A 16,116-nucleotide genomic window follows, 5' to 3' on the forward strand; every position below is an offset into this window, starting at 1 on the left:
ATGGGTGTTTTGCCTACATGAATATCTGTGTATCATGTGCATGCCTTGGTGTTGGGAGAAGGGCAGAAGAGGGTGTGAGCTGCCATGTGTGTCCTGGGAATTGAACCTAGGTCCTCTGGAAGAACAGTCAGTGCTCTTTGCTGCTGAACCATCTCTCTAGCCACCCCACTCATACTCCATGTCTTTATTGTTTCTTTGTATAGCTCAAGTCAAATTTATGCTGCCTATGTACTTGTGGGTGTGGCATCATCTACTGGAGCTTTGTCACCCTACCAAGAACAGCACTCTTAAACAAAACACCCACACACAGCAAAGGAAAACAATGGACTCTGTTTGCCCCATTTCCTAGACAACCAACTCTTTCTCATCCTGCATCTCACCTTGACTTTCTAGAAGCCATTAACTGTTAATACCTCTTCAGTTAGGGGTGGGGCTTAGATCCCCTATTTGCTACATTCTGAAATGTTGACTAGTTGATATTGTGCAAGCCTTGCGCAGGCCACATTACCCTTTATATTTTTAGAACAGAATTTCTTAAGTAAAAACCTTTGATTTTGCTCATGGCAGAATAAAATGTTGCCTGGCTTCCAAACCGAGAGGCTCCATTGCTGAGGGTCCTCATTCTTACCTCATCTATGTCTCTGTTAAGGTGTTCTTGGGGTAAGACTATGGATTTCACATTTGAAATGATCAAATCTAGCATCTTAAGACATTGGACTTTAATGATAATGGCTTTTCTGAAGAAGTAGAGTATCTTGGAAGTTAGTACAGGAGATTTTTAGCACCATGAAAGCAATTCATGAAATTTATTCAAATAGCAATGCTCTTTCTCCCTCTCAAGTAACCTCTAGTTTTTCCCAGTAACTTTAAATTCTTGGACAAGCACAGAGAAAGGAAAAATTAACTAGGATTTCACTGTTGCTGAAACTGTACCATTGTTTCTTCTTTTAGAACACTGTCCGTGTTGAGGACACCAGAAGCAACCAAGATGTAAGTTTCCTCTTAACTGACGTGTGTTTCCTTGTATGCATTTAAAAGCTATCAAGGCTTGTGGATTCTTGGGAGTTACCCTAGCACCAGGTTTCTCCCTAAGTCCATAATGGCTCTCTCTATTAAGATATCTAGGCCCTCCATAAGTGGGAGACAGTTGTCAAGCTTGGGCTAGCTGAGGGGCCCTTGGCAGTAGGACCACAAGACAAACCTGGTACATGAGCTAGCTTATTGGAGCCCATTCCTTAGGGTGGGATGCCATGCTCAGCAGCAGTAGCACCACGATATTATCTAGGTACATGAGTTAGCTTGTTGGAGATGCTCCCTATGGTAGGATGCCATGTTCAGTCTTCATGCATAGGAGAGGGGCCTGGGCCTGTCTCAACCTATTGTGTTAGACTTTGTTGACTCCTCATGGGAGCTCTTACCTGTGAGGAGGAGTGGACTGGGGGGAGCTGGGGGGAAGTAAGGGGGATGGGAGGAAGTGAAGGGGTGTAGGAGGAAGAACTGTGTTTGGAATGTAAAATGAAATAAAAAAATGAAAAAAACTATCAAGGCTTTCAGCCCTCAGGCCAAAGTGTCCACTCCTCCTCACAGCTAGGCCCTGTGGTGTTGGCAGAGCTAGTGGCAGAGGAGAAGAACCAAATAGGTTCCAAAGGTTCAAGTCTTTTCTGGCTGGGCTTGTATTGAAAAAGCTTACCTACCGTTACCCTAAAAAAATCACTGACATTTGATCAGTGCCTTTAGTCTTATATTCTAAAATGGACTCAGGCCTGGGGGCTGGGGTAGCTCAGTGGTTAAGAGCCCCGGCTGGTCTTGTAGAGGACCCAGTTTCGATTCCTAGCATCCAGATGGCAGCTCACAGCCCTCTCTCACTCCAGTTCTGGGGGATCTAATGCCCTCTTCTGGCTTCCTCTTGCACCACATGCAAGTGGTGCACAGAAATGCATGCAGGCCAAAGACCCAGGCACATAAAAACAAAACAAAGTAAAGCAATGGACTCTGGTTTCCCCTGTTTCTTAGGCAACCAGCTTTCCCGCACCCTGCACCTCACCTTCTTCCCCAGTGCCCCTCACATCAGTGTCTCATTCCTCAGTGCAATCCCAGTGAGTCTTGAAAACATGAAATCATGACAAGTCTATTCCCTGGCATATACTCCCAGTGTTTATAAGCAACACAAATAGGACGAACTTTAACGTGGTTACCTTTAAACTGTATTTAGGATAAAACATGTTTCATGCTGGATCCCAATCTTAATGTGTAAAACAGGCTCTGGGTCATTGCCACTTTTTGAGGATCTGAATATATGCCAAATGGAGATAGTTATGTCTATTTTTCAATTTTTTAAGATCATCTTCCTTCTTTCCTTCCTTCCTTCCTTCCTTCCTTCCTTCCTTCCTTCCTTCCTTCCTTCCTTCCTTCCTTTCTTTCCTTCTTTCTTTTTGAGACAGGGTTTCCCCTGTGTAGCTTTGCAGACCAGGCTGGCATAGAACTCACAGAGATCTGCCTGCCTCTGCCTCCCAAGTGCTGGGATCAAAGGCGTGCACCACCATTACTGCCTGGCAAGATCATATTTCTAGTGCAAAAAGCCAGCATAACTGTCAGTCACAACAAAATACTGAAATTAAGAGAATACTAATCTATAGCATGGCACAACTGATTAGCCTGAACTTCACAAATTAACAGCAGATTTTAACGACTTTCTCAGCGAGTTACTTCATCTTTTAACCAGCTATGTAAGAGCCTGATAGTGTGCAGACAGCAAACTAAGAGGGTTTTTTTCTTACTGTTTCCCATCCTCAAGTGCAATGCTGTATTGTAGATGGACAGTAGGCTGGGATATGAGTAGATTGTTTCAAAGGTGGGGGTGGGGTGGGGTGGTGAAGATGCTGGAGGAAGGTAATGACCTGTTCTACTCATTAAACAGGCCAACTGGCAGCTCCTTTCTTGCAAACAATACCACCATGGCTCCCACACCTGCTTCCACCCCTGTGAAGAAAAAAAGGTAAGATGGGCACCCAGTATCTGCCTCTGATTGAGCTACACTCCAAGCTCCTCCAGATGGTGTTGGTGGTGGGCTTAGATGTTAAGCGCTATGCTGCTTCAAGTAACCTTCCAGACAGTTTTGCACCAGGGAGTGGCTTAACTTGAGATGGTGATTGGTGAATAACCACATGTCACCACGCACCCACAGTGTCCTCCATTGCTCTGTAAGTTTAGGCTAATTCTTCATTAATTCGTTAAAGCAGAGTCAAGATCCTTCCTGGGGACCTCATTCTGTTTTCTTTGTTCTTTTAGACAATTTCCTTTCTATTTTCATTACATATATATGTATTTACATACACATATGGTTTTTATGTGATTCATAAAACAAAAAATAAATCTGCTGTGTGACCCAGTATATTCCTAAGTACTAACACAAAGGACTCTAAGGCAAAATATCCCAGATAAATGTTAAAGGAAGGATGAATTGATGGAGGGTGGTAGGGTAGAGGGAGAAATAGTCTCAATGGACAATACATACATACATACATACATACATATGTGGAAATATTTAGAAATTAGTTTTTAAAGCCAAAATAAACACAATCAAATACACCAGTGTTTACTCCAGCATTACTCACAAGAACCGAGCTGTGGAAAACAAGGTATCCAACAATGGAGGAACAGATGAAGCAAATATGGTATATGACACAATAGCATTTTTTTAGCATAAAGTTATACCTAGGTTGAAGTTATATCAACTGGAGAAACTTGTATTAAGCAAATCAAGTCATTTTACTTCAAGAACGTTGGCCAGGGCTCTGGGTCTCCTTAGCCTCGCCATCCCTCCCCTGGCTCATGTTACTTCCCCCCCCCCCATTAATTTTAGTTTTTTGTTCTTATTTTATAGCCTTCTCAGTCAGTATCTTGGCTCCAGGTATAGCTAAATGAGATTACATCCTTGCACTATAAGGTCATGTTTGTAGCAGATGTTGAAGCTGAGGTGAGCACCACTCCGGTGTTCACATCTGTCTTAATGTCCTCATCAGGGTGTTCCATCTCACAGTTTGAACATCATATTTTAACTAAAGAATAAAGTTGTTATTTCCATTGTGAACTAGATCAAGGAGGTAAAAAAGAGGAAGATTAATGTGGAGAACACACACAAACCTGCCATTTAGATCTCATTGTTACTATTCTTTCCCAGCTTTTCACTTTTTCAGGAAATGTCCACATTGTTTGGTGTCAAAGGAATTGGAAAAAGCAGTTCACTTGGTGTGGGGGGTACAGCCTGAAGTACAAGATCCCTTCTTCTTACTCCATTAATGGAATAGTGTTCATTTTATTTCCAGGGCTTCCTGTAAAAATCATCTTGTTGCCTTTTTAGCTATCAGCTGTCCTCCCATCCCCAGATGTGGGGTGGGATCAGCCTTTCAAACGCTGTGGTTATGACTGGTGTCATTTCTTAACAGACAGTCCTGGTTCCCACCACCCCCTCCTGGTCACAATGCCTCTCCAAACACAGGAGCAAGCAGAAGGTAAGGGAAGGTGTCAGTTGTAATTGCTGTGCTACTGATGGAAGAATATGAGTTGTTGGCAGCATATAATTGTGGTGTCTCTGAATAAGCTGATGGCAATTTTGTGAACTCTGAAGAAGACTGTGCCCAGTGGGAGTGGGGTCAGGTTTATCAGTGCCCTTGTGATAAGTTTTGAGAATTGAGGAGGTGCCTATATTAATTTGCAATGTTTTTCATGACAAAGCACTACAAAGTGGAATAAAGCGTGCAAATGTATTGCCTCACTGTGAACGATCATAATGTGAGCAGGATTGACTCCTGAGGGCTCTGAGGGAACCCTGCTCTCCCTGTAGCTGCTGGCTTCCCAGCAATGGTTGACATTCCGTAGTCTGAACAGACATCCTTTTGTGTGTGTCATTCCCATGCAGCCTTCATCTTCACGTGGCGTCTTCCCCATGCATGTAGCTGACTCCAAATTTCTTTTTCCTTTAAGACCACCAGATCTATTAGATTAGGACTCCATCTTACTCCAGTATGACCTCATACTAACTTACAATACCTGAAAAGACCCTGATCCCAAATAATGCCACAGGAAGACCAAGTCAAGAATTTTAGGGGACACAATTCAGCTCCTAACAGTGGCAGGGGGGAGAACAGAGCCAAATTTCAATCAGGGTCTCCACTGTGAGTCCACCTTTTTTCCAGGCTGTGTGAGCCTAGTTGACCAGTGAGGATATGGGTGACAGTTCATTGTAAACATGAAGTGACAAATGAATGTTTTCTATTTATTTATTGTTTTTGAGAAGAAATGTAATTAAACTTGTAGACTCTGTGAAGGATCTCTTATTCTACAGTCCCCATGCAAACTTATCATCAATTAAGTATTCAGTAGATAAACCATTGCATCAAATATCATTCTGTATTATTGGACTCACTCAGTGAACAAAACATGGAGCCTGTGTTTTGGTTTTTAGAGACGCTTCTTCTACAATTGTTGAATTCCTGTCACCACTAACACATGAGGGAGGAGGGGCCGCTGACCCAGGCTAGCTTTGTATTCAGATATCCAACATGTTTCCATGTCAGAACTCAAGAATATCTTCACCAAAATATTTCCATATTTCAGTGGGATTTTGTCCTGCTTACAATTGTGAAACTGTATGTGTGTGTGATATAATATTGGTGGATTTTCTAAATGTTCATCTCCACACAAGCTTCCAGGGTCTCTTTCATTTCCAAATGATGGAAATATGGGGAAATAACACATTTCCACATATTTAATATAATTTATTACAATACAACTTTATAATATATAACACATAATATATTGATATGTTAACATAGAATATTATAATTCAACTTTAACAGAAGTTAGATCTGTGAAGATTCAACTTTAGTTGGTCAAAGAAATTAAGTTACATTCCACATCCACTCTGAATCTTTCATATATTTATATAGATATGGCACATCAATCAAGTTATAGAACATATTGAATAATCATAATTTGGAATAACATCCACTTTCTCTTAAAATGTTTTGTTCTTAAACATACATATGTGCAGGTGACTTCCAGTTATATGAACTTCCAAGCATGATTTTATTTCTAGTTTATAGCATCCTTTTTCTCAGGGTATTACTAGGTAATTGCTCTACAGATGATAGTATTCATGGAGCTACCCACATTTCCCTGCGTTGGTTAGAGCACTCCCACACACCCAAGTATCAGGAGATCAATTTTCTTTGATAGACAACAAATGGTATTTTTGCTGGAAGTACTTACTAGATATTTCCAAAATAACTTTTTATTTTGATCTATTCTTCTTGCTTCTGGTATTAGTATAAATTATCATTGCAATGAAAAAGTGATTCTATAACTTTGTAAAAATGTGTAAGGGTTGGTTGTGAGCCAAGTTCTCATATATGCAAAGCCTGTTGAGATTGTGTGTATGGGTTTGCTTGGAGCTGGCAGCCCTGGCTATCAGCCTTAACAATTCGGCAACTTTCTGGATGTGTCTTACATGGAAGACGAAATGAATAATAATACTCTTTAGGAAAAAACATCTAGCTCAGAACTAAGGAAGTGAGGAGGCTGTTAGGTTTTGTTGACTAATGTAACTCTCTGCTCCCATTTTAGAATCAGGGGTTATTTACATACTGCCTAAACTCTTTCTCTGTGGCTAGTGCACTGGGGTCCTCTCCTCTCCTCTTCTCTCAAAGAGCCGACTCTCCCCTTACTGCCTCTCTCAATGTTTTCTGTTCATTGCACAGATATGCCTTCACTATGCAGTCCATCCTTGAAATGCTGTCTTATCTCCAGCCCCCAAAGAGCGCTCAAACAGACCTTAAGACTTCACCACCATTCCAAAGACAGCCTCTTTCCAATCATTTCCCCTAGGTCTCTCTGCAGCCGTTCACATCATGGATCATTCCCTTCCTGGTAACATGCTAGTCAAGAAATCAAAACCAGTTGTGTTTGTATTGAAGCCTCTTGATAATGCAGCATAAATTGGAACAAAGGTTCTCAACCTGTTTTATTAATGAAGACCATGATTTCATATTTTCATTGTCTATCATCTATCTTTACACAAGGATGGTCATGCCTGTGACTGTAAATCTATCTATATGAGTATACTAACTTTTATATCTATATCTATAACTATAGCTTATCTACGTATTTAAGTAAACAAGGCTGGCAATGTCAGCTATACTTTAAACAACCATGTACCAGTCTAAAAGGACATTCAAAATAAAATTTTGTTTTAGAACACATTTAGCCTTTAATCCCAGAACTTGGGAGGCAGAGGAAGGTGAATCTCTCTATGAGTTTAAGACCAGCCTTGCTACAAGTGAGTTCCGGGCTAGCCAGGGCCACATAGTGAGGACCTATCTCAAACAAAGAAAACTACCCTTCCCCACCAGAATCACATTTATAGCTAAACAAACAAGTACTTGTCTCAAAAAACCCAAAACAAAAGATAAACAAACAAATAACAAAAACGAACCATAAGCCCTCATTTGTTTTGATTTTTCACAGCCCTGTAACTTAAACATTTCACATAACTAAGTTTGGACTCCTTTCCTGAACTATATGCAAAATCCTGAAAACCAATGATGAACAAAATTGTAAACAACAAAGCAAAAATGTTTTTTACAGAAGAGAATGTGAATGGCACAAAGACCAATTTTACATTTTGAAACATCGCCTAAGGAAATTTTAAGGCTCAAGAACAGAATTGGGTAAAAGATTTAATTTTGTATGGATTTACTCTTATTAAGGAAAAGAAATAAAAGATTCTCACATTTTGAAATAAATTGTAATAAATTAATTGTTTGAATAATGTAGCTGTTGCTCATGACTTTGCTTTAGTTTCAGTAATTTTTAAACTAAAATTTCCAAGACTAATAAAATAAAATTTTCTAAAAAATGGTAATTTTTCGTTCCATATACATTAGTCTTCAGCTATGAATGATTAAGAAAGCAGAGGGCAAAACTGAAAAATTTGAAGGTTTTCATTCCATTTGGAATGAATGTTAGACAGACAAATTTAATTGATGACAGTAGGACATAGCACGTAAAGTCTGCTTACGCAAACCCCTTTCCCTCTTCCAGCTGATTTCTGAGGTTGCTCTTATAACAGTGTGCTACTTTACTTACCGGCTTGTAAGTGTTTTGAAACACAAATAACCAGCACAATGTTTTGAATTATCAAGATATGTCAGAAGGTTTATATTCTCTGAAGTTTTATCTGATGCCATCAGAGCAAATACTTTCCTTTCATTTTTAATCAAGGCTGAATAAAATTTTTAACTTTATTAGTTGTACTTTATTACATTCATCTGTCTGTTCTGCCCCCAGGATCAAGCCCCTGCTACACTGTTTTCCCTGTATTCAAATCTTTCATCTTAAAAATATCATCTTTGACATTTTCTGGGCAGATTCTTCAGATCCATTCAGTTGGCATTCTCTCTCTTTTGCACCCTGCTGTAGTGGCATCTTGCCTGTGAACCTGTAACAGTGGCCAATGATTTCCATCTGCATTTTGCTGGTTTCTGTTATCTTCATCTCCTAGGAATGGCTCTCGCTAAGGTCACTGATGGCCTTGGGCTTGAACACCCCCCACCCCCATCTAGCAGGTCCTGCACTTTTCACATCGCACAGCTAAGCTAGATTTTCTTTTAAACAATTTCTGGAGTCATCTTTTCTTCTCCATGATCCTATACCAAATCATTACATGTTGATGTGCCCAAAGCTCAAAGCCATCGTCTTCTCTCTCCCGATGTCATGCTCTGACCTTCAGCAGCAGCGTCAATGCCAGGACACCAAAAGCCACTTGTTCCTCCAGACTTCTGATTTTCATTGGATAGTTACCTGCCTCCTTGACACTTTGCCTTAAATGTCTCAAAATAATTGGAAACTCAGCATGTTCACGGTTTTGGCAATTTACCAAGCCGGATCTGTTACCTTGTTAACACCACCAGAGTTCCCAGCCATTTGACACCTTTAGTTTCTTCCTATTGCTGTGATAAAATACCATGACAAAAATCAATTCAGAGGGAAAGGAGATTTATTTCATCTTACAATTCCAGGTTACATTTCATCATGGTGGAGAAGTCAATGCAGGAACTTCAAAGAGCTGGTTATATCATGTCTACAGTAAAGAGCAGGGAGGTGTGAGTGCAGACAGGCTTACTTGCTTCTGTTCATCTTGATTTCTCCACTTTTATCCAGTTCAGGATCCCTTACCTAGGGAATGGTGCCGCCCACACTGGGCCCCGTCTTCCTGCATTGATTAACTGATTAAGATAGCTTCCCACAGATACACCCACATGTTGATTTGGTGTAGAAAATCCCTCGTGAGATTTTCTTCTCAGGTGATTCTAGTTTGTGTTGACAGCAAAGCATCACAAAACTCAAAGGTATTTTCCCACCTTTTCCTACCTAACCACATGTGCCCAATGCATAAGCAATGGTGACATCCTATCTTCTAAATTCCTTCTGAATCTATGTGTCTCCTTATACTCAGATCACCTTGAATCCTTTCTTTCCTGGATCATGACAATAGAAGTGCCCTTAATAGTCTCTTTTCCCTCCACTCCTGTCTGTGGTTGACAAAGTTATATTTACATTAATAGTGTAGTAATCAGACCATCTCACCTCCCTAAGGAACAGATGAAATGATTTTGCACCATCTTAGAAAAGGTCCTTAGAGGGACTCACCTGGTGCTTATCCTGCTTTCACCACGAATCCCCCTTGCTGTTTGGGGTCAGTTACTCCATCTGTTTCATCTTGCTTGTTCTCCTCTCTCCATTCCAGCAACCCTCAGAAAGGCAGCCTTTCTGTCTTGAGTGTTATCTTCTCCCACATCTCAGACACTGTGTCTCAGGCTGTGTTTGGATCTGATTTCTTTTTATCACTTTCATTTCTGATTGACACCTTTCTGTGCTCTTGGTTCACATTAGGTAACAAAATTTCCTTGCGTTATTGATGCGCTACTTGCGTATGATTTAAGTAGAGATGTGACGGGAGGGATGGTGACATTCCAGTGAAGAAGCTCAGGCCAAACTACTTACTAAGAATCAGGAACCTCTGTGCGTTCTTTCATCACAACCTCGTCAGGTGTTTCTCACTGAGGGGCATTCCCTACAGGCCCGCCCCGGAAGAGATCCTCCTCATAGCCAATGAGGATCCATCGACCCTTGTGTGTTCAGTCTTGGAGGAGGGCTTCGTGCTACCTTTGGTAACAAGACTTTCAAGTCATAATCATATGAGCACTTAGTGCCACCCGCATCGACAACTTCTATCATTGACTTCCGTGTCTTCCTTTTGTCTCTTATCCCATCTTCACTGTAGTGTTCAAGGTTAGTGTTGACCAAGGGAAAAGTCGTCACTAGGTGGCAGTAGCACCCTGAACTTAGTTTGGCTCGTGCTTTGCCAGGTTTGCCTGTTCAGAGCAGTGAGCCTCTCCATAGGCAACCGCACACAGGGGACGGGTGGAGGGGGACTCCTGGGAGACGAAGGATCGATCTTAGGGTGAGTTTATGTGTCCCGATAATGCCATTTGGGAGTGTGCTGGAAATTCATGTCCCACAACTCCGAGGGGCCACAGCAGCTTGGAGTTCTTTGTGATAGCTAAAGGTGTGAACCACAGACATAAACAACCAGTCTAGCCGCAACATGGGATCCAGTGTGGGGTCACACAAAGAGCACCAGCATCCTATGGGAGGTCTGATGTGCCCGGTAAGCTTCTGGGGACCTGGGGGACAGACCCTGGGGGGAAAGGAGGGAAGTTACACAGGGAAGGGCTTTTGTGCCCACAGGTGTTTTAAGCGTAATGATATGGCTGAGAGTCAGCTGAAATGATTGTCCAGGGCTAGTACAGTAGGACTGAAGACGCCGCCAGGACGCCTTGCTTTGAGTAGGTAGATTCCGGGACACTAGAAGGGTGTTTCTGTGCAGTAATTCTCAAGCAATAAGAGATGCTGCGGGGAGGGTTGTGGTGGGGGAGGCACTCAGGTAAGACGCTAAGGGGGTCCTAACTTAGGGGTGGCATATTTAGAAAGAAGTTGCTTGTGGAGAAAATATCAAATAAGGGAATGAGTGTGGAATGCTGTACAAGGGATTTCCCCTCCCCCAAATCTGGACTCAGAAAAATTATTAATAATCCTCATTTGGCAACTAATAGTACATTACCTTAGAAAACTACTGCAGTATTTCCATCAAATAAATGGGTTATCTTGTAGCCCTTTGCAGCACTAAGTAAATGCATCTGTAGTGATTCATTAACAAGGACATAGTCATCCATAGATTATAATTCCTAAGGTATATAAAACAATGCACTTTCGCCACATTGCCATCCCATCTGTGTCTTTGTCATTAGCTGGGCCTTATTCTGTGTGTTTGTTTTGATGACTGGCTAAGCACTTTTCTACTGCTCTCCGTTTCTTCCTTGTCTGCCTCTTTGCAAACAGTAATTGCTGAGCTCTGTCGATGTGTAAGAAAGTGCTTGGATGGATGCCAAAAATGCAGAGCGTTGTAGACCCAGCCCCTACTTAGCTACCATGGATCACTGAACATGGAGGCCAATTCAAGTGGTCCTTAGGAATCTGATGACCTTAGGAATCTGATGTCTGTGGAGACACCTACAGAATACGGGCAACACATACAAGCAGGCAATAGAAGAAGCGTTGGTGATACAGTAGATTCAGAAGACATAGAGCCAGAGGTGACAGTTAATGATGAGGAAAGGTAAGGTGTAGTGAGCTGGTGGGGGATTAAAGGAGGAAGAATCAAGCTGTGATGGTGGATTGTGTATCAAATATGCACACGTGTAGTGTGGGTGCCATGAGTGCACTATATGCATGGGACTCTCTGTGGGGAGTTCTGGGTAGCCGTCCTTTGTCAGGTATCTTCGCTAGTGGCAGGGAATCCAGTTATTCTACACTTGATCTCTTGTGGTGGAATGGCAGCTGGCACAAGATATCATGGGTATATAATTCGCACCTTTGGTGAGCTCCAGGACTTTTTTGGAGCTTTATATTTAATAATCATCACTGTGCTATTATGTCATTTGGACTCCAAGTACATGCTAGTGTGAAGCATGAGTAGAACAGGCAACTATCAGGTCAGAGGAGCTGCCTGACTCTCCCTCACTGCTTTTATTTAAAACACTGTCGGAAAATCTGACACAAAACATCTTGTCAGTAATCACTAATTCGTATCTGTATGTTTTAATTTGACTCTTAACTCCAATTTTTGCCACATGTGATCCTTTTGAAAAAGTAATAGTGTTTCCCAGGCTGGAGCCAATGATAGAGCAGATGATAGGTACCATGTAGAAGACATGGAGCATGGATGTAACAGTGATGGGACACAGCCTTCTGCCTTCTAAACCAAAGGTTATATCGTAATGAGTTCAAATGCTTCCATGTATTTCAAGGATTGTGAGGCTGAGTGGTTAGATGTCACACACAATTCATTTAACAACTTTGCTAGCTAGGTACTATGGTGCATCCCATGCATCCCAACTTGGGAGGTAGATGCAGGAGGCTCATGAGTTCAAGGCCAGCCTGAGCCGCACAGTGAGACCGTGTCTGAAAGCAAAGCAAGCAGTTTGTTAAACCATATTAAAGTACTTGCTTAACAGACAGTATAAATATTCATAAATGCTATGCAGAATGCTGAGTGGGGAAGAACAATGCAGCCATTGTCTCTATTTCCAGTACTAATAAAGCCAGTATGTTTTCTTCTGGAATCATCTTCAAACACAAGGAAGAAAATAAATTTTAGATAAAAATAAGATAGTCGACACATACCTGGTAAAATGAGAAAATAACTATTTCCTACACCCCACCATTAGAGCTCCTCCTTACTTTGTTGCAACCTCTTCTTTCATGGTTTTGATTTCCAGTTCTCGGACTGGTAGAATTAGAGGAGAAAAAAAAAATCCTGATTGCAAAGTGAGTTGCCATAGCAACCTTGCACTGTAGTTATATTTTTCTGTCTGTAACTATAAATGGTAAAATGTAACCTTCCTAATTATGCTGCTGCATTTTTAACTCTATTGGTGCCAATTCCTCTACAGAGTTTGAACACACACACACACACACACACACACACACACACAGAAAGATTTTGTTTTCATCTCAATACAAATCTTTACATTAACTAGAATCTCTCATAAGCATTAATATTGTCTAATGCTCAGTAACATGCCAGAGTACAGATAATTGAAAACTCATCCCACATGTCCAGAATACATATTCTAAATGTCCAAAACAATTAAAACATGAACCTGGGTAAAGGTTTGTTATTTATTTGAAGTAGCATTGGAGTAGGATGAGAAGGCTAGTCCAGCATGAGCAAGTAAAGGCCTTGACCTTGAGCAAGGGCTTGGTTTTTCTTTGGATGGATAGGGACAACTCAGGCAGCCCTGGGCCTCTCCACATCAGTTTTAAGCAACTCATATATTCAAACAACAAGTGAAAACCAAAACTTTGCCCAATCCAGTTTCCCGTGGCTCCTCTATCCGATGGAATCCCCTTTGTTTCTGTCTGCCAAAGACCAGTTGAGGATGCTGAAGCAGAGATGTCCCAGGCCCAAAGCAGAGATGAGCAAAATCTTGGAGAATCAGGATCCGTAGATTTGTCATTTATCAAAAGATCACCCTGCCCAAGCCATGAGCGCCAGACAGCTAAAGAAGAATGAAAAGGTTTCACTATTCAGCAGCATTGCCTGAATCTCTATCAGAGACGTTATATTCTACCTCAAAGTACAAACACCCTGGCACATCTAATTTTTGTCTCTGGTCATCCAGTTGTAGGTTTCTTCCCTACTGATAAAGGCAGAAATAGAGCACAGCAAGGCAAAGGGGGTTTACCTTGTGTAGTAAGCAGGGAAGGGAGGTTTTGGGGTGAAAGCTGCAGGCAGGGAGCTCTGGGTGTGGTGTCCTGTGGGAGATGGGAATGGTGATCACAGTGTCTTACAAGGACATTGGAAATAGGAGGAGCATACGAAGACTCATTTTTCTTAAGACTGTCTTTTACTTGGGAAGTGGGGGAATGTACTCTTTTGTCTTCTCATCTCTCAGCTATTAAAAAGTCACACACTGATTCAGACAGTGTGCAGTCTTTTGATTGTGTGCAATGCACGCACAGTGCATCCGTGTTTGTGTGTGCGTTAGTAGTTTCTTCCTTTTATAACCAGTAGTGTTCTGTTGTAGGGATGAACACTTCATCTGGTTTATGTGAACACAAGTGACTGATTGTCTTAAGCAAATGCCAATGAGTGGGGCTGATTGGTCAGGTGACAGCATGTGCTTTACTTTGTAAAGACCTCACAGGTTCTGGTCAAAACGTCTGTCCCTTTTACATGCACACCAGCAAAGGATGAGAGTTCTACTTGCTCCGTTTCCTTAATGTGATTTAATTTTCCAGTTAAAAAAAAAACCCTTTAGCCATCATAATATGTAGTTTATCTCAATATAGTTTGGATACCTGTACAATATGTCCTTTTGTCTGTTTTATCTCAATATGGTTTGGATACCTGATTTTCTAGCAACCAACTGTGCGATGTGTCCTTTTGTCTGTTTGTCAAATGTACAAATGAATTGTGAAGTACACAAAACTTCTTGTGAAGTATACGTTCAAGTCTTTTGTCTTTTGGGTGTTTTATTTGCTGACTGTTGAGTTGTGAAAGTTTTAAGACAATATATCTTTTATCACATATGTGACTTATAATTTTTTAATGTGTTGCTGACATTGTCAATCTTTTAACCATGTATTTGTTAGAACAATTTGCTAGAACAACAACAGCAACAAAACCCTTGAAATCTGATTTGTCAGGTATTGTTAGTGAGTTATACGTTTGGTATCATGTCTAGCAACTCTTTGTCTAACCAGTGGTCACAAGGAGTTTCTTCTAAGTTTCATGGTTTACATAGAGGTCTACAGGGTCAATCCATTTTGAGTAGGTACCACTTCGGTGCTGATGTGTTTGTCTGCCTCACCTAATGATGGCTGGGCTATTATTACCACCTCTTTGCAAAACTAAGGGCCAAAAGTTAGTATGACTGAACTAATATTTTATAGGTTGTCTCTATTGACCAAGTATAGCATTATTTTATGTTCTTATCCAGAAAAGATTAGCTCATAGCTTTGGAAGTGAAATCTAAAATTTATATGTCTGGGTCCTGGTGAAGACCTTATCCCAAGAGTGTCTGAGAGAGGACAGGGTCTGCTGAGAGAGGACACCAGATTGAGACATCAGGCTCATCGTTTTCTTACTAATTCACTCCCATGGAAACTCAAGTAGGATCCATACAGTATGATTTGCTAGACATTTTACTCTAGATCCCACCACCAGAAGGTTCTACTCTTCTCATTGCTGTACCAGGAACCAATCTTTCTGACAGTCTTTGGGAAATAAAATCACATCCATATTAGAGAACTCACTGTTGTGGACTTAAGTTCTAGATCAATGCTAAAGTAAATTTTATTACCCACAGCAGCATCTACATACATTTGAAAAAGCTCGATAGATATTCAAATGTCAAGTTACTTGATCTGTCAAAAGTAGCCAGGGCCTCCAGGGATGGAGAATTCTCTGCGGTAACTGCAGTAATGCCTCAAATGGCCATCCAGAGATCCAGAGCTGCCTGTGGGATTCAGGAAGAGCAACATCCTTTGCCTGCTCACAGAAAGGCTGCAGCAAAGCTAGTCAGGAACAGAAGTCATGGAATTCTGACTGTGTTCAGGGTTTGGTAGTGACCCCTCCCCACTAGAAAGTCACAAATCGTTACAGTAACTTTCCTTTGGGCATTGCCTCGTGCCTTATAAGCTCTTTGCAAGGGTGGGCCATACTTTTGCTAGTCTCATATATTGGTGTCTATCCTAACACTAAAACACAGGCGGCTGTGGAACACGGTCTTGTTGAACTGATAATGGCTGCTTCTCTGACTTTGAACTCTAAATCCTTCTGAGTTAGCCTCCCAAGGGCTGGGAGTGTGGGGATGTACCACCATGCCTGCCATAGCAGCCTTTGAAAAATAAATTTGCATTTAAATTACTTGATTAGATGTAGCATGATGAAGAGAAAAGGAGCATGTGACATCAAAAGGAGGGCACCAA

At 41.3% G+C, this 16,116-nt stretch overlaps 1 protein-coding gene across 2 annotated transcripts in view; it reads left to right on the forward strand.

The window, feature by feature from the left end:
- Scel (sciellin) overlaps window positions 1-16,116 on the forward strand; it is an 84,478-nt gene that overhangs the window by 10,197 nt on the left and 58,165 nt on the right. For both annotated transcript variants that reach the window (XM_035452615.1, XM_035452616.1), the window contains exons 5-7: window positions 952-990; window positions 2,918-2,995; window positions 4,446-4,511. In XM_035452615.1, coding sequence (XP_035308506.1) covers window positions 952-990; window positions 2,918-2,995; window positions 4,446-4,511 — 183 coding nt within the window. The remainder of the gene's footprint in view (window positions 1-951; window positions 991-2,917; window positions 2,996-4,445; window positions 4,512-16,116) is intronic.

Source organism: Cricetulus griseus (assembly GCF_003668045.3).
Source record: "Cricetulus griseus strain 17A/GY chromosome 1 unlocalized genomic scaffold, alternate assembly CriGri-PICRH-1.0 chr1_1, whole genome shotgun sequence".
NCBI lineage: Eukaryota > Metazoa > Chordata > Mammalia > Rodentia > Cricetidae > Cricetulus > Cricetulus griseus.